This window comes from Colius striatus, chromosome 4 (assembly GCF_028858725.1).
Source record: "Colius striatus isolate bColStr4 chromosome 4, bColStr4.1.hap1, whole genome shotgun sequence".
Lineage (NCBI taxonomy): Eukaryota > Metazoa > Chordata > Aves > Coliiformes > Coliidae > Colius > Colius striatus.
Window position 1 is genome coordinate 38,923,472 of NC_084762.1, and position 24,866 is coordinate 38,948,337.

Below are 24,866 nucleotides of genomic sequence, written 5' to 3' on the forward strand. Positions count from 1 at the left end.
ACCAGCTGTTAACCAATATTAATTTAAAGCATATTTTCTTTTGTTTTCTTTTTATTTCCTCTTATATGATAAATATTTTTGCTAGAAATGGATGTGGCTAAGTTGGGGAAAAAAATATCATAAAATAATTCTTTACATTTCCTCTGGATCTCCCAAAAATACCATGCTCTTCTGGTTCCTATAGTCAGAGTGATAGGTACGTTTTCTGACAGCCAGTAGAAGAGTGAAAATTAAAGCATAATAAAGCTAAATACTTCTCTTGAAGTTTTAAATTATAGCAAATCAGTGTTGCAACATACAGAAACTCACTGCCCTAAGCATAACAGAAATTCAGATGTGAAAAGCACTCCTCAAGTGTGGAGTTGTAAGCATTGCAAATATGTCATGTCAAAGTGTCTGTAAATTTCTCTCAAGAAAAAAAAAAATAATTAGTCCTTAAAGACTGACAAATGACAAGGACTTTTTTTACCTAAATGCCAAACTTCCTTGCTGGTTAAGAAGGCTATGGCCGGATGACAGCGCTTGTCCTGCTTGCAGCTGTTTATGGCTGTGTCCAGCTGCAGCAGCAGGAGGTTTTGAAGCTGCTGGAGCTGTGCAAACAGGCTCCTGCTATGATCGGGTGTCCAGACCTGCAGCAGCAGGATGGCTACAGGGATAGAAACTAGGAGAAGCTGCGGTAACACTAGAGGCCTTGCTCCAAGGTCTGATTGACTCTGGCTGCCTGCAAGTCTGGGCATGGTGTGAGAAGAGCTCTAACATTAGTATCCTGTATAATTACCTATTATGCTGTGTATTTACCTGCAATTGCCTATTATTTACAAAATGTCATATGTACCAAGTATTATTAAGACTTTAATATGGTAGTGTACTCCTGTCCTTGTCAGTGTTTCTAGTGTAGAAAGCATGTCCTTTATGTATTAACACATCAATCTGTACATTGAACTGGTGCTGACATAATATTTTGATCATCAATTCAATCTCTAAAAATGGACAAATCAGAAACAAAACACATAAATTGAATGCTGAAAACATGAAAATGAAATACTGATTATTAAAACATCAAATTTTGGAATAGATGTATTTTTATTTTACTTAGACTTTACTATGTTGTTCACAATGTTGTCACTAAACATGAAGGAAAAGATGATTATCGGGGGAGTCAACATGGGTTCACCAAGGGGAAATCCTGTTTCACCAACCTGATAGCCTTCTACGAGGGCATAACTGGCTGGCTAGATGAGGGAAGAGCAGCAGATGTCATCTGCCTTGACCTCAGTAAGGTTTTTGACACTGTCTCCCATAACATCCTCATCAGAAAGCTCAGGCAGTGTGGCTTGGATGAGCGGACAATGAGGTGGTATTCAATGGCATGGAATTGGAACTGGAGTCCACAGGGATGGGTTGTGGGGCCAGTCTTGTTCAACATCTTCATCAACAACCTGTATGAGGGGACTGAGTTTACCCTCAGCAAGTTCGCTGATGACACCAAATTGGGATGACTGGCTGATTCAACAGAAGACACTGCTGCCATTCAGCGGGTTCTTGACTGGCTTGAGAGTTAGGCAGAGAGGAACAAGGATGACGTTCAACAAGGACAAGTGCAGAGTCCTGCATCTGGGAAGGAACAACCCCATGCACCAGTACAGGCTGGGGACTGACCTGCTGGAGAGTCTGCAGAGAGACCTGGAGTCCTGGTTGATAATAAATTGAACGTGAGCCAGTAATGTGGCCCTCATGGCCAAGAAGGCCAATGAAATTCTGGAATGCATCAAGAAGAGTGTGGCCAGTAGGTTAAGGGGGGTTCTTCTCCCCCTCTACTCTGCCCTGGTGAGGCCTCATCTGGAGTCCTGTGTCTAATTCTGGGCTCCACAGCTCAAGAGGGACGGGAAACTTCTGGAGAGAGTCTAGGGCAGAGCTACTAAGATGATCAGGAGACTGAAGCATCTTCCTTATGAGGAAAGGCTGTGGGAAATGGGGCTGTTTAGTCTAGAGAAGAAGAGACTGAGGGGGAATCTCATTGATATTTAAAAGTATATATAAATGGTGGATGTCAGGAGGTTGGGACATCTCTTTTTTCAAGTGTATCTATCAACAGGACAAGGGGTAATGAGATGAAGCTGGAACACAAAAAGTTCCATTTAAGCATAAGGAAAAACTATTTTACCATGAGGATGAGGGAGCCTTGGCACAGGCTGCTCAGGGAGGGTGTGGAGTCTCCTTCCTTGGAGACTCTTCAAGACCTGCCTAGACACATTCCTGTGTGACCTGATCTAGGTGGACATGTTTCTGCAGGGGTGTTGGACTAGATGCTCTCTAAAGGTCTCTTCCACCCCTACCATTCTATGATTCTATTATTCCAAATCTGTCTTCTACATATCTCTGATACGAAGATGCAAGAAAAATACATATAATCAACTATGAGATTTAATATCCAGTATATTCTGCATAATATGTAAATATTCTCAATGTATTTTTCAAATGATAAATGATGAGTAACAATGAAACTCAGACAAAATAAAAAGAATTTTACTTTTTTTTAAATACACCCAAAGACCACTGGGTGTCTCTGTAAAAAAGGCAATGTGAAAATACTATGCTAAAAAAAACACTTCACAAAAGCCCTCCATTCAAGTTGTTCTAAAAATTAAAGTTATATGGAAAGGTGAAATATGAATATGAGATTTATGCTGCCAGTGTCAACAGTATTAATGCATTACTAACTATGTTTTATATTCAGATTCTGTTTCATGCTGCATGTTGCAAAAAACTCCAAGCATTCTTATGCAAAGCATGTAAAAAGACCTCCAAGTATACCATATGGAATTATCTGGTTTTCTAATTAGAAATTAAATTATTTTACTGCCCTTGAATTTCACCACTTCGAATTTAACTATGATTAATGACAACTGTGTTACCAGTTTAGTTAATTTTATAAAACTGATTTAGGCTCTCTCTATACAAAGGTACTACCAAAGTTAAAGTGGCAAACCTACTGTCATAGATGCAGTCATGAGAAGAAGATACTACATATCAGTACAGTTTATTCCTGTTATGGAAGAGAAATATTGCATATTCTCTATTACAGTATTCAGCACTAAATGATACAGTTACTGATATTCTCAGTTACAATAGTACTTATGTTACATATGAAGACAAATACTTTGTAGCTGACATGTAGCTGTAAGAGTGTACAGATGTGATTTTTTTTAAATGTGACAGCACAAGAAATGTTTGTTCACAAACGTGCACTTATCTCTCCCTAATTACAGTACATATCCTTCTTTCCCTGTTATTGCTACACTCTATTTGGTTTACGTGAAAAGCTACTTGAGTGGTGTTGGGCTTGGCAGTGTGAGGCTAGTGGTTGGACTCAATGATCTTAAAGGTCTTTTCCAACCATAATGATTCTATAATTCTAAAATTAAAATATATATTTTCCCACACATTCTCAGATTTCACATAACAGTAAGGAAAACAGGAATAGCTGGAAAATACTTTTGAGAAAATCTTTGTGTAAATGTTCATAAATAGCATTTTGCAAACTTCATTTTGATATTTACATGTTTCATGGTCTATAATAGCAAATATAATTAGTAAATAATATAAAGTAAAAATATATCATGAAATTTATATAAAACAAGTAGTAAAATATATCCCAAAACTGTAGTATCACCAAAGAGATACTACAGGCATCAAAATTAGAAGGTATGTGAATGTCTTGGTTTGCCTTCTTCATTGGATAGAACCTGTTCTGCCTTCAGTGTCTCAGTTTTTTCCTGCTCGTAACTTGTAATTTCTTCCCTCCTGATCGTAAGCTCTTGATGTAGGTTGCATTATCATCTCACCACCAAATCTAGCTCCAAAACTTTATCAATCTCTTAATGCTCTTGCATCTTCTTCTATGTATCTTTCTCTTGTTCAAGCTCTCATTTCACCTTCTTTCTCCCACCTTCACCTCCCCACCCCGCCACCTCACCCCATTGTTCATTTCTTTCCATTTTTCCACCCTTCTCTACACTTCTAGTCTGATCCTTCCCTATGAGCTTTCATGCCTGGCTGGGCAGTACTGGCAAGTCTCCTTTAGCACTGTGCCACAGTTATGTTGTTCACCAGGTAAGAATTAAGATGTGTACAAAGAATTTTCATACACTATTTTATCTACTCTCATATGAATTGAAACCAAACTTGGTTTTCCATTTACAATATTAATAAATCTTTGACAGGAGGTTATTTGAAAGACATTATTTCTGTTAAGGCAGTATACCACACATTCCAGTAAAAATAAGTCCACATTGTATAATTTAAACAGTTACAGTTAAGTCCTTTTCCCTGCCCTTCACACAGGGCAAGAAGAGCTGACAACATGCACAAACAGACTGAAAATCTTGCAACAGCAAAAAAGCTCTGAAAAGCAGCCTTCAGCAGGCCATGAGGCGAAGCTTTCATCTCATCTTTGTTGAACCTCCCCATCTATGAGGTTCAAAGAAAGAACTATCTGGGACAGTAAGACCATTAATTCTTCGTACACAGTGTGGATTGGAAGAAGCCTTTGAAACCTTGTGTGGGAACATGTCTTCTAAATTTCCCATGTTTCATTGATTGCTGTTCTCTCTATAATTCCCACTTTCTCCTGCAGTACCTCCCAAGATTTCAAAAGTTCTTTCTGTGCATTTTTGCTTTTTGTCCTTTTTTTTTCCATAACTGCTCTCAATTCATTTACCAAAGTCATCTCTTCTCTTCTGTAATTATCTTTCTTACATTAAACTTCAGTGAGTTTAGTAATTAACTAATAGTAATCTATTAATTTTTTTTTTCAAATTAGATGTTCATAGTAGAAACAATACAAACATAATACTCCTCTGAGATTCTCTAGACCTCATCTATCATTATCATATATTTATTTCTTTCACCTATCGCAAGCTTTTCCCATGATACGTTGTCCTTCAGTGCAAGAATTATCTTTTATATGCATTTGAGGCATTAAAGCTGATCTACACATTTTATAAATAAATACAGCATAGTGTTGTTTATGTAGGTGCATGTAAATTTAGTTACACAGAAGTAACTATACATTGACTCCTTCACTTTCAATATAATATAGTTCAAAAATAGTGTACAGGCTTGCAGAAGACTTTGGCTCGCAAAATGCAAAAGTTAGAACAATTTTATTTCATTATTTGCACAGACAATAAACTTCATAGCTGACAAATAAGACTCAAAGGATATGTACATCTCTTTATTCAAATCTATACAAAACTATATCAAATAACTCTTTCCTTTTAAAAGTTAATTTAAGCCAACCATGAACTATCTGAATAAAAGGATTAAACTCATTTAACAGTTCCTTGGCCATTCCCAATTTCTCCCCATATGGATTTTCCACTAAAGGTCTGATGGGATAAATTGTTTTCATTGTCTCAGTCTAGACAGCAGCTAGATTACGATCAAAACAGATGCCAGCTTTCATTTGGTCAGGCATACAGACACCACTTAGCTAACTCTGGTGTAAAGGAAGTGAAATGCTGTGGAACAGAAATTCTCTGTATGATTCTTACAGTCTATCAATACAGATGCTATCAAATTATCAGTTCTCCTACTGACAGGCCCAAGAGGAGGAAGAAAAAAAAATTAAATACTTTTATCAAATGTGTAACGCTACAAAATCTTCCAGTGAAAAGCTGGTAAGATACATCTACCATAGGCCAGTATTATATACTTTTGAATTCTAATATAAGCTATGGTATATACTCTCAGGTCTTGATCTATTTCTCAACCAATAAAGCTATGATATGGTACTTGGCTTTTCCAAATGGTTACACAGAGAACAGCTGAAAAATGAGTGAACTGAAATGTTTGATGCTTGTAGACTCTATCACTAGAAGCAGAGACTTGAGTGCTGAAGTCAGAAGGACTGAACTGTCACTGGAAGGAATCTATGCTTTCCTAACAAAGACCTCAAACACTTACTTATACAGATGAGGAAACTAACTCCTGTGCAGTGGAGAAAGGTGCATGGAAGAATTTATACTGAAGGAGTCAAAACTGAAAGAAAACAGATGGTGTAATTACAGAATGGTTGAAGTTGGAAACAGGACTTCAAGCAGCATCATGTAACGCTGTTTTGTCAAGAATTTGTCAAGGTAGATTTTGAGTATCTTTAAAGTGGGAGACTGGTGGGCAGTGCTCTGTTGCCATTCACAATGAAAGTGTTTCCTGATGTTCAGAGGGAATCTCCTGTTTCTGTGCCTATTGCCTCTGGCTCTGCCACTGGCACCACTAGAAAGAGCTTGGCCCCATCCTCTTTCCACTCTCCCTTCGGGTACTTAAGCCACATTAATAAAATCCCCAGGCTGAATAGTCCCAGATCTGCTTTAACTGAAATTCTTAAGAACAAGTTTCTCAGCTGTGTTACTCTCTCTTCTAGGACCTTCAGATCTGTATCGAAAGACAAGCTCGCTGAAGACAGGAAAGCCTGTGACACGCTGGAAAGAACGAGGAAGGATAAGAAGAATGAAAGAGACAGTAAACGGCAGAGAGCAATCCATGTTTTCCGTAAAGGCACTGAAGAAGGGTTGCTGACATGGCAGTAAGTGATGAGAAGTGATGAGTTCGACCCATGGAGGACAGCTGGCAACGTGACCAGTAGTGAGTATCTCTGCTGAAACTCGCTTCCTAAGGAATCAGAGCACTGATTTTACTAAACGAGACACCTTGCTAGCCCTAATTCTGGATACCACCTGAGCAGGCGACAACGTGCACTCACACAACTGCCCGCTGTCTCCGCCTCCACAAGGGCCTTTCGGCGGCGCAGACACCCGCGGCGACACGCCGGACCGACCCGGGGCCGCCACTACTCCCCTCACGAAGCACCACACCCCCACTACACAGAAAGCCGCCCGCAAGCGCCAACACGGCCCCAGGCCGTGCTGCCCGCAGCCTCCGCGCCTGCGCAGTGGGGAAAGGTCGGCGTCACCGCGCGCCGCTTCCCTTTCCGCCCGTGGCAGGGCTCCTGTCAACATGGCAGCGGCTGGCGAGCTGCGGCGGTGGCTGCTCTGGGCGACAGGTAACGGCCGCGGGCCGCCAGCCGTTCCATTCCGTTCCGCTCCACTCGGGCCCGGGGCCCTGGCGTGGTGGGGGAATACGAGTGGAGCCGGCAGCGCTGGGGCGGCTGGGGCCGGTATGGAGATTCAGGACAGCGGGGATTGCGGAGGCTGTGGGAAAGCGATGGAGGCGTGAGGGGAGATGGGGACGGGCGCGCCGGCGGTGAGCCTGTCAGCCGGCCTGGGTAAGCACACCCAGTTTGGGTTGGACATCATTCATGGCACAGTTTTCCTTATCTCACAGTAGTTGCACGTGTGGTGGCATCAAGTGCGGGTTTCGTGGAGGATCTAGATGAATCGTAAGTACTAAGTTGTCTTGCTTTATTGCCTAAATATTATTTGTTTTTTTGCGGGAGAGATGACCCCCAGACTGATGGTTTTGTGTAGAATGTGGTCAGGAAAGCTACGCTAGAAGTTTGTCTTAGCAGGAATGGCAGAAGCACTGTGGGCTGTATTAAGTAGGTGCAATTAATGAAGCTGAGGAACATTTCCATTTTGCAGGTTTTTTTCAAAAACTGTTATTACAGTTGCTGGGTTGTTTGCTCTTTATTTCTTTTTGTTAAATATATTAGTGGAGTGATGCGTGCCCCAGGTAAAAGCTGATTACATTTTACCAAGTTCTCCATTAGAGTTTGCTATGTAGTTGCTGCAAAGAGTTAGGAGAGCAAGTATGAGTATTCATGCGTAGCCAGAAACGGAAGAGAGAAGGAGACTGCAGAACTAGTTCATGACTGCTTGAAGAACCAGTTATATCACAGTGTAAAAATGTGCTTTTACAACAGATTTAGTCCTGATACTGGAGAGGTTGTGAAATATGTAGTGCTGCCCATGACTTGGTTGTGAGTGCCTTTGTTCTTGTACTGTCTTGCTTCGGGAGTTTGATGTCTGCATACTTGTTGTTCCCAGTAAAAACTAGCTTTCCAAAAAGTAAAGATATTTTATTGTTGTTAGGTCAACAAGTTAATATAATGTGCTATATAGCAGGATGATTACTAGAACTGAATTAGGAGGTGTAGAAAAAAAATATCTGATAGGAGAAAGTGGCATTGAATGTCTGCTTCATAATAAATCTAAGCTAGTCAAACATGATGTTTTCGTGAGGGTTCAACCCATGATAAATTTAATAATAAAATTAATGAGAAAAGCATTCACTTCGCAATGTTGCTAGAGCTGAATTTGACCATAGGATCAAGTGAGGTGCAGCGGAATTATGGGGGAGGGAATGGGAATATCTGGAAGGGTACTAAAGAGAGATACATCAGCATGTATTACTGGTGTTTAAAGTATTGTGAAAGAGGAATGGAAACACAGGAACTGTTTAGACTTGATTTTCAAAGGTTTGAAATGTGCCTCATTTTCAAACACTGAAGATGAGTAAAAGAGCCATGTGTCTGTGCTCACACCTCGTGTTCCCATATCATGTTTACACAGGTGTAAATTTAAATATAAAGGGTGTTTTGGAATGAAGAACAGTAATTCTATAATCACATAACTTTTTTGAATTAGCTGATAAAAGAAAATCTTTTAGAACACTTGGATTTTTCAACAACAAAACTATACAGATGTTTGCAATTTGGAATAAGAATTAAATGGCGAGGTGTTCAGGACAATGTTTTTTGTTTGTTTTTCTTTTTAGTTAATTGTCAAATGATGAAGAATATCAGGAAAACACTTTTTAAAAGAAACAGGAACAATTGTTAAACAGAGGGAGACAAGGAGGACTAGAAATGGCAGCTGGATTTCTTTAAGTCCCTTAAAATTATTGGCTTGATCTTCAGTTTTGCTTCCTGCTGTTGTCTTTTTAACAGTTAATGATTAGGTGGGCTGCATGGATTAAGTGCAAGTTGAGGCAACATTTGACCATGTAGTGTCAATTTTTGGGAAGTTGTATGTATTTGAGACAAAAATTTTGATTCAAGGTTATCGTAAACATCTATGTCATTATTCCACCAGTATGATTATGTCAGTAGCAACTAACAGAGAGAGGACTGGGTAGAAGAGTTGAGACACTGATATTTTTCTCTTTTTCTTCTATTTACAATACCTAGAAACAGCACCTTCAGAAAATGATAAAATACTCATTTGTACAGAGATTTCTTATTTTTCTTGAACAGTATGTTGAACTTTATTAATATAGTTTAATAATTTAATAATTGACATTACCAAAACTAGAATGAGGGGTTTTGTCACATTTCAGATTTTAGTCTCTGTGAAAGTTGATTAAATAGTTGCTTGTAAATGAGTGATACAACTTGAAATTTAGTATTATAAAAAACACGGTATTTTTAATATTAACTTAGACCAAAGCTATTAAATTCCATTCAAATCTTCTTCCTCCAGATGTTTCATTTCTTTCCCTCTTTTCCTTGCTGTCAACTGGTTTTGTAAGATTTCAGTCTGCCTTTCTCAGTGCTTTGATGCTGTTTGCAGTTTCCTATAACACTCATACTATGACAAGGGGAATGAGAACATTGCACTGTAAGTTCTTCTTTTACAAACTAAAGGTTCTAAATTGAAGCACAGTCCAGGATCTAATGATTCAGTAGCTGCTTTCTGCCTCTTGCATCATAATCAATTATTTGACACTTCATTAGAGTTCTCAAGAGATGCTAGGCTTTAACTAGTTCTTAGCTATGTAGAACTTAAGATGGTTATGTAAATTTTTAGTGAAGTGGTCAGCTAAGTAATTTTGTGACTTAAAAATCCTACTTTCCTGTATCAGTTTTACATTAGCTACTGCAAATAGCTTTTTCTGCTGTACCAACTTTGCAACCTTGGTATGCCATAAAGCAAAAAAGGCTTCAATTTACCAGTGAGATGCTGCAGTTTCTAAGCTTCAAACGCTCATCCCTCAGCACCTCATCTGTGTGTCTTTTAAATATCTCCAGGGATGGTGACTCTACCACCTCCCTGGGCAGCCCATTCCAATGCTTAATAACCCTCTTGGTGAAAAGGTCTTCCTAATCTCCAAACAAAACTTACCCTGGCATAACTTGAGCTTAATTCTTCTTATCCTATCCTTCGTTACTGAGGAAAAGAGATAGACTCCCAGTTCACTACATCTTCCTTGCAGGTAATTGTAGAGAATGATCATATCTCCTTTCAGCCTCCCTCAGGCTAAACATCCCCAGCTCCCTCAGCCGCTCCTCATAAGACTTGTTTTCCAGACCCTTCACCATCTTTGTTGCCCATCTCTGGACACGCTCCAGCACCTCAGTGTCTTTCTTGCAGTGAGTGGCCCAGAACAAAACACAGTATTCAAGGTATGGCGTCACCAACATCAAGTACAGGGGGACAATCACTTCCTTAGTCCTGCTGACCTTGCTATTTCTGATACAAACCAGGATGCCAAAGGCCTTCTTGGCCACCTGAGCACACTGCTGGCTCATGTTTGATCAACACCTCCAGCTCCTTTTCCTCTCGACAGCTTTCCAGCCATTCTACCCCAAGCCTGTAGCATTGCATGGGGTTGTTGTGGCCCAAATGCAGGACCTGACACTTGGCCTTGTTGAACCTCATGCAGTCGGCCTTGGTCCATTGATGTGGCCCGTTCAGGTCCCTCTGAAGAGCCTTCCTGTCCTCAAGCAGGTCTATGAACCTGCCCAGCTTAGTGTTGTCAGCAAACTTACTGAGGATCCCATCATCCAGGTCATTGATAAAGTTGTTGAACAGAACAGGCCTCAGCAGTGAGCCCCGGGGAGCATGACTGGTGACTGATTACCAACTGGATTTAACTCCATTCACCACCACTCTCTGGGCCTGGCCATCCAGCTAGTTTTCCACCCATCTCAGAGCAGATCCACCCAAGCCGTGGGCAGCCCATTTCTCCAGGAGGATGCTGTCGGAGACTGTGTCCAGGAATCACAGAATCTTAAAGGTTGGAAGGGACTTTGAAAGATCCTCTAGTCCAACCCCCTGCTAGAGCAGGACCTCCTAGAGTAGGTCACACAGAAACTCATCCAGGTGGGTTTTGAATGTCTCCAAAGAAGGAGACTCCGTAACCCATCTGGGCAGCCAGTACCAGTGCTCTGTCACCCTCACAGTGACGAAGTTTTTCCTTGCATCCACAGCCTTTTGTTTATTCACTAAGCTGGTCACCTTGTCATAGAGGGGAGATCAAGTTGGTCAAACAGGACCTGCCCTTCATAAAGACGCATTGGTTGGGCCTAGTTCTGGGGGTCACGTTTGCCATCCTTCAGTCCACTGGGACCTCCTCAGTGAGGCAGGACTGCTGGTACATGTTGGAGAATGGCTTGAATTAGGTGAATTGTGTGAGAAATGTGACATTAATCCCAGTTCTAGTTGCTTTCAGAAAGCCCATCTTTTACAAAAATAAACCTTACATTAAAATCCTGGCTTAATTAATTCTCCACATAGAAATAGTTAAGTAATACCATAGTTTCTCTGATCTTGTAATGACAACAGTTTAGTGAAATGTGTAAGCAACATTTAAAGAGGTACCATGGAACTTTGATTTATATTGCTGTGTTTTTTTCTTTTAGAGAGGTTTTAGCATTTCGTGACAGATTTAAAGTTCATAAAGCTGGTCAGTTAATTAAGATGTCATTTGTCAAGCATTAAGAGTCTTCAGTAGTACCAGTTTATTTCTGGGTTTTTTTCCTGTAAGTTGGTTTCTTGTGTGCAGCTTTGATAAAAACACAAACTGGCACAGAATATTGAAGGAAATTGAACTAAAATTGCTTTGCATGTTAACATTAAAGATAATTTAGTCTATATTCAAGTAAAGCCAAGATTAACAGTGTAAACCAATATTCTAAACATTTGTATTAGTTGACCTGTAAAAACACATTGTTTTTTAAACTGTCAGCAACAGTATTTAATAGAACTAGAACAACTGCAAAATGCTTCTTAACCTTAAATGATATATCCCAGTGAAATATTTTCTGTGTGTTTTGACGTGTTTTTTGATTTCTTACTGTTTTGGGTTTTTTATTTGTATGTTGTTGGGTTTTTTGTCTTGACAAATGGTAGTAGAAACCTAATTGGTACTATTGTGTATGTAGTATCATGTGCAGGGGCAATGTTAAAACTGAAAAATAACTATTTCCTCCTTCCCGTCATCCCCAAAGAAAGAAACAAACCAGAGTTCTTGTATCTATAGTTTTATACCCACTTAATTGTAGACTTTGTGGTCTGCACATGCACTTCGTTTACTTTCAGATCTATCATATATTGATCTTGATTTTTCTCTCTTCTAGGTTTAAAGAAAACCGTAAAGATGATATTTGGCTTGTAGATGTGAGTATATGAGAAAAATGGGAAGAAGAAATCGAAACACAAAATGTGCAATGCTACACTCTGTAGTAAGGCTACTTCATTGTTTGGAAAATTGTACATGGTGCAGAAAAATTACATGACTAATTCTTTTGTCAGGATGGATAAGCAATCTGTCTGTGTTGTTCAGCGTGAACCAGGAATCAGGTTGAGTATTGCATGCAGACAGTCTTCATCCTATATTTTAGTCCTTAAAAGAGGAAAGCAGATTACCCAACGCTCACAGTCAAAGCTCTGTTTGGAATTTTTACAGTTCCATTCTCTAGTTACACTATCTAATTTGTGTTGTAGACATTTAGCACCATAACATCAAGTATGTGAGAGGCTTCTTTTACATTTCTAATGTATTTGGAAAGATTCAGTGCTCCTTATTTCAGAGGCAAAAAATATTAAGAAGATAGAGCTTATTTGGGTTTGAGAGAAAATTCTTTTAGCTCACCTAAATATAATCTATAATTACCAAATTATATTATTCAGATTAATTATTTATGAGTGTGGAAAACTATATGCTGATTCAGAATTATTCAGTAATGCACAGAAACAAAGTCTAACTTGGTCAAGTTGTGACTTAATCTTCTTTTACCAAAACATTGATATCTCCCCTATTAGTTTCACTAAAGTGTTACAGCAAGACATAAGCAGAAAGATGAAGTTAAGTCTCTCAGGTTTACTTAGCCCTGAGAAAACGGGATCAGTTTTACAGTATGCTTTTATTAAAGTAGTTGCTGAAGAACTGAAATCCAGAGGGCAGCTTGGGGAAGTATACGTACGTGTATGTGTGTGTGTACATCGGTATGTTTCCTTCCTTCCTTTCAGAAAGCAGTGTTCTCCTGTTGGCAAATAAGTTCATATTTCTGGATAGATTCCTCTTTTTTTGAAAGTTAAAATATCATGTAAAATACTCCAAAGGAGTATGTTTTAAATAAGAAATCATGTAGCAGTACAGCAATTTCATGTATTTTTCTCAAACTTGTGCTTTCATATTAAAAGCAGCACCAAATTGTAAGAGCTCTTTGTAATTAAGTTGCAGTTTTATTAAGACGTAAATAACATCTGAACTGGAAAATGAGCTTTGCTAATGTATTTGAGAGTTAAAAATAGAATCAACTTCTCTTAGTTATTTGCTTTAATTAACTTTCTTTTTTAATCAAATGTATTTGCTTCTCAGTTTTATGCACCTTGGTGTGGCCACTGCAAGAAACTGGAGCCTGTGTGGAATGAAGTGGGTATAGAAATGAAACATATGGGCTCTCCCGTAAAAGTTGGGAAGATGGATGCAACTTCCTTTTCTAGTAAGTATGGTTTGGTTAGGGATGATTTCATCACGGAGTCAGTTTTGAAAGTGTTCTAAATTTTTTTGTTAACTCAGTCGTCATTATCATAGCAGACACATACAAACAGTCACTGGAGAAAAAATTCGCTACGTTTTCCTTTTATAAGTGACAACATGCTATAGTATGCGTGTTTTATCACACTTGTTTCTGCTTGTGTAGGGCATTCTTCCTGACAAATAGAAGGTAAAATCTTCTCAAAGATCTGCTTTTTATGTGCTTCTTAGAGTACTGTTACATAAACGTTTTTATGTGGTATGTCTCTTGATGGCATCTAATTTGAGGTTCCTTGCATTACTGTTGGACAAGCATTTCTATTTTTGACGTTGTTCTCTACAGATAATAAGTCCTTTAAGAGGTTAAACCAAAAGCCTTCTTAAGTGACTGAGGTCATTACATCAGTGTTGAGCCAATTTCTCCCCATATTTCTCTATAGATGTCTTGTTGAGAACCAATTTTAGCTATTTTAGCAAGGTTTTTTTTGATGATGCCTTTCATATATACTGATGCTGTGAGAGAAAACCCAGAACTTTAGGTATTCAGAAAAGTGATTTGGGTAGACATGAGCAGACTGTTGTATGTGTAATAGTATTTTCTTTGTTTTAGCATACTTGCTTATTGTTATTTCACTGAAATCTATGTTGAGCCAGGACGTTATTTAAGAGGAAGGCATAGGGAGCAGCGAGGCTCAAATGAAGTCTGTATGTAATAGAACTCTGTTAATACATGTAGTGTTTTTAGATGATACGTTTTAAACCTGGTTGTTCAGGATTGTTATATTTGCATAAAATATTATGTAGAACTTTTTTTTTTCAATAATTCTGTTTTTCTGTGCTTACATATAGAAGAATATGGTTTTTGGAGTGTGAGACAACATCATTTTGAGCTCATATTTATTATATGTAGATTTTTCTGTAAAAACTACATAAATTTGACCTCATATTTCATTTCAAAGGTACTCAATTGCTAAAGAAAAACTAATCTGGAGAATTAAAAGTTTCAATATCATGCAACCAGGTAGCTTCAAAAACAGGAATAGATTTTTGTGGTTCTCTAACAGTAATGTATATAAAATTCCGAGTCTTTTGAAGTGTGTAAACTTTTTCTCTGAAATATTTGCCGGTGTCATCCTGATATTGAATTTTTGTATTTGATACCTACAACAAAATTGGCACTTTGTTTGTGATCTAATATTCAGTTTTTCATATTTAAAAATTACTAAATCCTGCAAGGATTCTTTTGTACCCCAGAGATGTTTTTATTCTCAGACTTGTTGGATGAGAGGTAGAGTCTGATAAATAATTTGAAATAGTTTCATGGTTTTACTTTGAAAGTGGGAATTTAACAAATAGAAAGTAAAAGCTTGTAAGGAAGAATGCCCTACAGGATCAGAAACAAGTGTGCCTAATATCTTCCCCAACTAAAGATTCTGTAAAATCGAGCTAATTAATCCTGAGAATATCAGAAGGAAATGCAGCTGGGCGCACACAAGTAACTAGGAAGGAACAGAATGGCTGGTTGTGTTCCTACTAGGAATATGGAGTAAGTGTGAAAAATTGGAACTTTGAATAGCTTGTCATCAGAGATTTGAGATCACAGCTAAACATATCAAGCATTCAGTTAAGTGTTTCCTCTCATAGCTCTGTGGAATGAGGATACAGCAGTTGATATCAACAGAACAGTCACCTGCTGTGGTATCAGTTGAATTTTTATGACATTAGCCTCAAAAGTCCATGTAATGTGATCAAAGTAGTAATATGTTACACCTGGCACTAGCATAATTGCTTTTTGTTTGTCTGTACTCCTTCTTAGCAAGAAGTGGAGATGATGATGTAAATAGGTAACTTGCATGATGTTCAGAGGATCATAGTAATCTCCATGGCTAGGATGTTTACAAAAAGTGTGTTAAGAAACATCTGTAGTTTGCTTCTCCTGACTGTACTCAAGCACGGAACAAGGAATAGTCTTTCAGCAGCTCCTGTGACTGCATGATCTACTACACGTTTTAATGCATTTTAGTTCTATGTAGCACAGCTATGAGAGGAAAGGAACAGAGTCAAAGTGATTCCACTATGCATATTTCTTAAATCACTTTCATTTGACTTAAGATGCTGGTGGGTGTGCTGCTGATTTTGTTTGTAATTCTGTGCAATCAGGGTTTTGATCCAGTCAAACCACCTTAGGGTCACAATTTGTAAACTGTTGTTCAGAGCCCTGCACACAAGTCTGCTGCTGTGGCCTGTGGTTTGCAGCTTCAGAATGTTTATGTTAAAAGGGTTGAATCTTGGTGCTCTTTGACTTGCAAGGGTTTTTTTCAGTAGGGAATTGAACAAGCATTTCCAGAACTTTAGAGTTATTTTAGCCTTTTTTTGAAGATTACTTTTAACTTTTGAAAAACACTGAATTAACCAGAAGGTGAACTTTAAGGTGGCAGTTGGTGAGTTCATAACTAGAAGGGCAGTTGTAAATTTTACTCCTCTGATTGATGGGAGGAAGAGAAGTTTTTAAACAAACCTGAGGTGAGGGAGAAGTTCTGCAATTACCACTTTAATTCAAGTAGCAAGCAGATAAATAATTTCTTAGGAAGTATCTCTTTCTGGGGAAGTCGATGACAGTAGACATTTACGTCTACAGAATATGCTTTAAAAATTACTTTTTTGTAACTGCTACAGTATGATACTGCATTTTTGTTATTCAGCATTACTGTAGTATATGAGTAGTTAATCATTGGGGGTTTTTTAGCCATTAGTATTTACAACTCTACATCTATGATACTTGATTTTTGCTTCTGATATTTTCAGATAATTGTATGTGCATATTAAATGCATACTACCTTTGGGTGAAAACTGACTGTTTAGAGGCTTCTCATGCCATTTAACTTGTGGCATCTGAACTGAGAGCCTATGCTGGAACCCTCCAGGACCTCTGAGAGAAGCCTAAAATTTAATGATGTAGCTTCGTAACAGCAGCCTTTTGAAGCAAGTAAAATAATTTGTACTGAACTAAGTAGCTTCCCATTTATTTATATGGCTTGAACAGTAAATTATGTTTACATATTAAAGTAGGAGAGAAAAAAAGTCTTGGTTCACTTCAGTATTAACATGTTTGTTTCAGGTATTGCGTCTGAATTTGGAGTGCGAGGCTATCCAACAATTAAACTGTAAGTTGATGTTTCTCACTGAATTTCTAACAGTTAGCTATCCTACCGATTTCATGACATTAAAAAAAAATAGTTCTCTTCACTTAAAAATCACAAAAAAACAAACCACAAAAGAGCCTGAAAACCCAAACCAAGCAACCAAAACTATTCCCTCTCATTTTGACGTTGTCTTTGATTTCTGATGGACCGTTTGATACTGAGTAGTGCCAAACATCTTATTTAGAAATAGATGTCTTGAAGGCAAGTTATCAAATTTGAAATTCTTTTAACTGTTGCTTGTAAAAGTGTGTGTATATAAATAACATTTAAAAAAGTAGAAAATTTTTATTAAAAGGAATTTCATACACCAATTGATTTTACACCTTTAGAATGATTCAAGCAGTGAGAATGTACCTGGTCAGCATGTTAACTTTTTGTGAGTTGCTGATTGCATTTTCTTATTTTTAATTATCTCTCTCTTCAGCCTTTTATTGTGAAGATACATGTAATAGATCTTGTCAAGCTAGTTCTCTCAAAACACAGCAGAGATGTTTAGTTTATTAATCTTTAAAGATGAAAAACTTTATTGTCATCTAGGGGTGTATAAAATTTGGTTTATGATTACTTCATCCCCGAGAGTTTCCTAAACCTGTATGGATTCAAAGAAAGCCTGTTAGTCAAACTTATGTGAATATTCTAATAATGGAAATGTGCTATATCCCTTGTAAGCATAGTACAGTAAACTCACCAACAATTAATGGAAGTATGATGAAATACCTAAATGCAGAAGATTTTGCAGGTCATTTGATGCTTTAAAGAAGTTTATATGTTTTCCTTTAACACAGATTAATCCCTAAATGGTATAAGTGCTGAATGATTGGGGTTTGGTTTGGGTGTGGGTTTTTTCTTTTTTTTGTGTAGTTGTGTTCCATCTGTGTGTTTACAAAGTAAATGACTGCCATTTACTAGAAAAAAATCATAAAAGAATGTGAATTGTTTTTAAAAGTCAATGAGTCAGATAGTGTAAACTGTTCCTTAATTGTGTTCTATTGCATTATTGAAGTTTGTATTTTGCTGACCATTTCTTTTATCTATTTGAAAAATTTCCTTGCTTGTCTCTTGCTGAAAGGGGACTGTAATAAACATGTGGAGTAATTCTTCATAGTTTAGTTTATTTCAGTTCTGTTCATGTGTTGTCTTTCTTATTTATCTAGCTTAAAAGGTGATTTGGCGTACAACTATAGAGGACCTAGAACCAAAGATGATATCATTGAGTTTGCTAACAGAGTGGCAGGGTAAGTAAACTGTTCTGTGAGACTGGTTCTGGTGACTTAAAACTTAGGTAAAGTTTTGAGGTGGGCCAAAAATCAAGTCTATTTCAAAAAGAATAAAACATTGACATAAATTTAAAAACTCCGTGCACTATACATGTCATTGCAAATGAGGTTACTGGTGAGTGACGTGGAGAGTTACGCAGAGACTGGCTAGTCACAGTCCCTCATTTACAGTTCAAGAACTTTTCAGTTCTCATTTACTGTGCCAGGGCTTTTCAAAGTAGTGGAATCTATGAACCAATTAAACTCACAGGAGTCAGAAACAAGAATACTGACCTAAACATTAGTTGATATACATCATTGCTAAGGCAGAATGTGTTTAATACTCATAAGTTATCTTAGAAATATCAATATGTATTTATGCATCTGAAAAGTCACAGCAATTGGCAACATAAGGAAATTTTATGGAATTGTTAATAACAATTTTTATTGGCTTTTTCTTCCTTCCCTACAGTGGCCTGTGACATCAAAATGTTACAGACAGTAATCTTTGGGGAGAAAAAAAAATCCCATTTCTTTCCTTCACTCTTAAATATAATTAAGAAGAATTCCTATAGATACATAATTATTTTTCATAAATCTGCAGTTTAGGAATTTCAGTGACCTCTAATAAATGATATTAAAAAATTCCGAGAAGTCATTTCATAACCACATTTTCTAAATGCTGTGCTTTCAGAATGTGAACTCTAAATGCTCTCTTACTGTGGCTGGAAACACCTTATTCTGGCCTTTCATGATATGAAGGGGGCTTGTAAGAAAGATGGAGAGAGACTTGTAAGAAAGATGGAGAGGGACTGGCTTCTTGGGAAGAGTATAGGAACATTGCCAGGGCATGCAGAGGTGCAACTAGGAAGGCTAGGGCCCTTCTAGAATTAAATTTAGCTAGGGAACTTAAGGACAGTAATAAGGCATTTCTCAAGTACGTCAGCAGCAGAAGGATGACGAGGGGAAATGTGGCCCCACTGCTAAACACAGAGGGTGCCCTGGTATCTGAGGATGCAGAGAAGGCCGAAGTACTGAATACCTTCTTTGCTTCAGTCTTTATGGCCAAGGCCGGCCCTCAAGAAGCCCAGTCCAGCAAGGATAGTAGGATAGTCTGGACAACAGAGGACTTGCCCTGAGAGGAAGAGCTTAAAGACTTGTTGGCCAAGCTTAAGACTCATAAGTCAAAGGATCATGATGGGATGCATCCTAGAGTGTTGAGGGAGCTGGCTGATGTGATTGCTAAGCCTCTCTCCATCATTTTTGAACAATCATGGAGGACTGGAGAAAGGCCAATGTCACTCCACTCTTCCAAAAGTGCAGGGAGGATGACCCAGGAAACTACAGGCTGGTCAGCATCACCTCCATCTCTGGAAAGGTGATGGAACAACTCATCCTGAATGTTATCACTGAACATATGAAGGATGAGATGGTTATCAAGGGGAGTCAATATGGCTTCACCAAGGTAAAATCCTGTTTGACCAACCTGATAGCCTTCTACGAGTGCATAACCAGCTGGCTAAATGAGGGGAGAGCAGCGAATGTCATCTACCGTGACTTCAGCAAAGCTTTTGACACTGTCACCCATAACATCCTCATCAGAAAGCTCAAGCAGTGTGGCTTGGATGAGTGGACAGTGAGGTGAATCAAGAGCTGGCTGAATGATAGAGCCCAGAGGGTGGTGATCAATGGGACAGAATTGAGTTGGAGGCCTGTGGCCAGTGAGGGATGGGTTATGGGGCCGGTCTTGTTCAACATCTTCATCAATGACCTGTATGATGGGACAGAGTGTACTCTCAGCAAGTTCACTGATGACACCAAACTGGGATGACTGGCTGATTCCCCAGAAGGCTGTGCTGCCATTCAGTGGGATCTTGACCAGCTTGAGAGTTGGGCAGAAAGGAACAAGGATGAGGTTCAACAAGGACAAGTGCAGAGTCCTGCATCAGGGAATGAACAACCCCATGCACCAGTACAGGCTGGGTATTCACATGCTGGAGATCAGCTCTGCAGAGAGAGACCTGGGAGTCCTGGTTGATAATAAACAAACCATGAGCCAGCAATGTGGCCTTGTGGTCAAGAAGTCCAATGGCATCCTGGGATGCATCAAGAAGAGTGTGGCCAGCAGGTCAAGGGAGGTTCTTCTCCCCCTCTACTCTGCCCTAGTGAGGCCTCATCAGGAGTCCTGTGTCTAGTTCTGGGCTCCTCAGCTCAAGAGGGACAGGAAACTTCTGGAGTAAGTCCAGTATAGGGGTAGTACTGGAACATTTTTCATATGAGGAAAGGCTGTGGGTACTGGGGCTGTTTAGTCTAGAGAAGAGGAGACTGAAGGGAGATCTTATTAACATTTACAAATATCTAAATGGTAGTTGTCAGGAGATTGAGGCATCCCTTTTTTCTGTAGTAGCTAGCAACAGGACAAGGGGTAATGGGATGAAGCTGCAACACAAAAGATTCCATTTAAATATAAGAAAAATCTATTTTACTATGAGGGTGAGGGAGCCCTGGCACAGGCTGTCCAGGGAGGTTATGGAGTCTCCTTCCTTGGAGGTCTTCAAGACCCGCCTGGACATGTTCCTGTGTGACCTGATTTAGGTGACCCTGCTTCTGCAGGGGGGTTGGACTAGATGATTTCTAAAATTCCCTTCCAACCCCTACCATTTTATGATTCTGTCACTTGGGCCTGTACTGACAAGATAAGAGGCATCAGTTTTAAACTGATAGAGGGTACATTCCAATTAGACTTAAAGAAGACATTTTTTGTTATAAGTGGTGGAGCACTGGAACAAGTTGTACAGAGAAGCTGTGGATGACTTATCCTTTGAAATGCTCAAGGTCAGATTGGATAGGACTTTGAGCAACCTAATTTAGTGAAAGATGTCCCTGCCCATGGCAAGCGGTTGAACTAGATAATCTTTCAAGGTCCCTTCCAACCTTTAAGGTTCTGTGATCTTCAAAGCCCCTTCCAGCCTAACTTTATCTGTCATTCTGTGGCCAGTAAGTAGCTTACATGTTTATATCATAGCATAATTTTGTGCTAAGATATTAATTTAAAATTTAAGTGCATTGTTTGAGGAACATAGCAAATTTATTTTGAGGGGAGTTTATTTTTTTTTTTTGCTTTTAGTTGAAACTGAATAAGTTGAAAAATTATATAAGTTCTTATTGGTGAAGTTTGGTTTTTTCCTAAAACATATAAAAATGTATGGCATTATCTCTGGAAATTGTATTTGCTTGGGTTTTGCAGCTTGCAGAAACTGAAATTTTTTTCTTTTTTTTTTCTGTCCTCCAGACCACTTATAAGGCCACTTCCTAGCCAGCATATGTTTGAGCATGTGCAAAAGAGACATCGTGTACTTTTTGTGTATGTTGGTGGTGAATCTCCTTTAAAGGTTTGAAGCTTGATTAAATAAAATTAACTTCTTTTGGCTATTCAGAGATGTAGTTTAAAATGTCTTCTAAAAGGCAGAAGTGCATGTTTGTAATAAATTCTTGGGTTTTTAACATCTGTTGAAGTGTTTTTTACAGTCTATGTAATTTTCTAATTATTCTTTGAAGATGAGATATGTCATGGAAGTTTTGTTGGAAGCATACTAGAAGTTCAGCAATTAAAAGGCATTGTTTGTATTTTTGCAGGAAAAATACATTGAAGTTGCTTCAGAACTAATAGTTTATACATACTTTTTTTCTGCTTCAGAAGATGTGCTGCCTGAGGTAAGCTGTTCCAGTTCCTTCTGTTTCTGCAGAGATAGTATCATTCTCCTCATATGTGGCTTCTTACAATATATTTGGCTCTGATAAATTTCAAACTGATTATACTGGAACTTTTAATTTTTGAGGCTGTATGGGAAAAGAGTAAAAACAGTCTAAGTGTGTCATTGCTTTGTATTGACCAAATTAGTTTTTCAATCATATTAATAAAATTAAAGAGAAATACACAGAACTCAACATAGACATATACAACATATGGTCTTCTCAAGAAAGTAGATACTTTGACTTTAAGGTAGTGCAAAGCTCTTGTTGCTCCTGACAGCCATTTCACCTACTGCTTCTTTAAGTAGTTTGTGGGACTCACTTGGAGAAGTAAGTGAAAATCTGAGTAACTGTCACCTTGTGCAATACAGCTGATCAAGGCATTAATCTGTTTAGGAATCAATTAATCCATTCTACTGTTTACAGAATTCTCACGTGGCTCTTCTGAGGATTCTGTAATGAGAAAATTATTTATATTTAAATCACAAGTGTGGGAAAAATTGCTACAACTGTTGTTAATCTAACCATTGTCGTTGACATGTTGAAGTGAAATTAAGAGGCTTTTTCGTTTATGTCTCTCTAAATGGGACCTAAGCCTACTCTGTGCCTGATAATGCATGACTTTGAGATTAGTTTGGGATTACAGAATCACAGAATGGGTGGGGTTGGAAGAGACCTCTAAAGATCATCTAGTCCAAACCTCCCCTGCCAAAGCAGATCCATCTAGCAGGATGAGAACTAGCACAATTAATTGTTTTAGGAACCTGCATTTTCCAGCATCCAAAGTAGGACCGGTCTCATTATAAATAACATATTGTTTGATTTCTGTAAGCCTTGTATCAAAAACTACCTCAGTTTGAATATTACTGTTTGCGCTTCAGCCCCATCTGAGCAAGAAAAGTACTGTTCATTTGTTCAGCAGAAAGAAAGACTGTAAAAGAATGGAACCATTTGAGATTCTGTGATCACAGTGATGTAAACAGTGAACTCTGAGTGTAATTTCCCACAGATGTCATTTAAACTGAAGTAGTGATGATAATGCAATATTCTATGCATTGAAGTAACAATGTTTTGAAATTACTGGTTGTTAGTGGTAATGAGGCTTTGCCTGACAGTATTCACTGCTAGGCTTTGTTTTGTCATCTTAAGTAATCTTATTCCAAGGTTCAAGCATCTTTTGCAAGCCATAAGCTGTATGCAGAATGATTTGCCCTTTAAACATGCTAAACTATGTTTTGGGCTAATAGTAAAATCTAGAATTGCTACTTGCTCATTCATATGAGCTATTATATTATAAATCTATTGCTTTTACGTTTGTTTCCAAGAAAGATAATGCACTTTCATGATAATATTATTCCCCACACATACCAGCGAATTACACAATTCAGCCAATATCATAATCAAAACTATGCTCATGATGCGGGCCTTTCTTAACCAGAAATCATAGAATGGTAGGGGTTGGAAGGGAATTTTAGAAATCATCTAGTCCAATCCCCCTGCAGAAGGAAGTTCACCTAGATCAGGTTGCATAGGAACATGTCCAGGCGGGTCTTGAAGACCTCCAAGGAAGGAGACTCCACAACCCTTCTGGGCAGCCTGTTCCACTGCTCTGTCACCCTCACAGTGAAATAGTTTTTCCTTATATTTAAGCGGAATTTTTTGTGTTGCAGCTTCATCCCATTACCCCTTGTCCTGTTGCTAGCTACTATAAAAAAAAGGGATGTCCCAGCTTCCTGACACTCACTTTTTACATATTTGTAAATGTTAATAAGATCCCCCCTCAGTCTTCTCTTCTCCAGACTAAACAGCCCCAGTTCCCACAGCCTTTCCTCATATGAAAGGTGTTCCCGTCCCCTGATCATCTTGGTGGCCCTGCGCTGGACTTGCTCCAGAAGTTCCCTGTTCCTCTTGAGCTGAGGAGCCCTGAACTGGACACAGTACTCCAGATGAGGCCTCACCAGCGCAGAGTAGAGGGGGAGAAGAACCTCACTTGAACTGCTGGCCACTATTAGAATTTTAACTTAGAAGTGTAGCAAGCAGTAAGGAGTCAGATGTAATATTTCTCCTGTGGTAAATTATTGAAAACATGAGCTAAGACAGATTATTTTCAGTTCCAAGGAGAGCACTTCTACACCTTGTTTTTTCTTGACTATGTTACTGACCATCCTAAATGTCACATTCATTTTTCTGTTTGCGTAAACTAGGGCTATTTGAGTAGTGTGTGCTGAAGCTATGTCTTTGTATTCCCATCAACCTGAACCACAGGAAATGCCCAGTTTTAGTGGAACATGTTACTGGTGTTACTGTTGTACTCTACAATATTGACTGTCCATGTAGTAGGAGGAATGATACAACAAGTGTGCCGATAACAGCACAAATTGGGAAGATAGCATGATTGATAAAGGTGTCAAGTTATGATCTCCTATCTTAAGTTTGCATCCAACGAGGAAAATATTCTTCATGTTCCTGTAGATACTGGTAAAAATCCTGCATCATTTACACTTTGTGAGACCTACCTCTCGAAAATACATTTCTGTTGTGTTACTTCTTAATATGTGGCAGCTGATAAATTTGTTAGGAAATGTAGACAGAAAACATTGAGATATTCCCCATGGACTACACTTCCACATTTAAATATTTTTGTTTGTTTAAAAGTCCTTTAATATTCCATGGATTAATTGAAAACTACCTATTTCAGTATGTGACATTGCCTGAATTGCCTGCTGTTGTGGTCTTCAAAGATGGAACTTACTTTGTTTATGATGGTAAGTAAAATGGGGTGTTACCTTAACATATTAAAGTATATGTGGAGAAACTAACACTTTTTTTTGAAGGTTGTGTTTAGGTGCTTGGAAATTCTCAGATATTGTGATAAGTAACAGCTCCTTCATGAAGGAAAAGAGAAAATGCAAATTAGTTTTTACAGACAAAA

General features: G+C 38.4%; 1 protein-coding gene across 1 annotated transcript in view; it reads left to right on the plus strand.

Annotated features, from left to right (window-relative positions):
- The first annotated feature begins 512 nt into the window (after positions 1 to 512).
- Positions 513 to 24,866, plus strand: part of TMX3 (thioredoxin related transmembrane protein 3) — a 42,650-nt gene continuing 18,296 nt past the window's right edge. The window contains exons 1-11 of the mRNA XM_061995867.1: positions 513 to 619; positions 6,425 to 6,552; positions 6,746 to 7,063; positions 7,345 to 7,399; positions 12,320 to 12,359; positions 13,564 to 13,687; positions 16,841 to 16,886; positions 18,080 to 18,160; positions 21,474 to 21,573; positions 21,818 to 21,895; positions 24,633 to 24,699. Of these exons, the coding sequence (XP_061851851.1) occupies positions 513 to 619; positions 6,425 to 6,552; positions 6,746 to 7,063; positions 7,345 to 7,399; positions 12,320 to 12,359; positions 13,564 to 13,687; positions 16,841 to 16,886; positions 18,080 to 18,160; positions 21,474 to 21,573; positions 21,818 to 21,895; positions 24,633 to 24,699 (1,144 nt within the window). The remainder of the gene's footprint in view (positions 620 to 6,424; positions 6,553 to 6,745; positions 7,064 to 7,344; positions 7,400 to 12,319; positions 12,360 to 13,563; positions 13,688 to 16,840; positions 16,887 to 18,079; positions 18,161 to 21,473; positions 21,574 to 21,817; positions 21,896 to 24,632; positions 24,700 to 24,866) is intronic.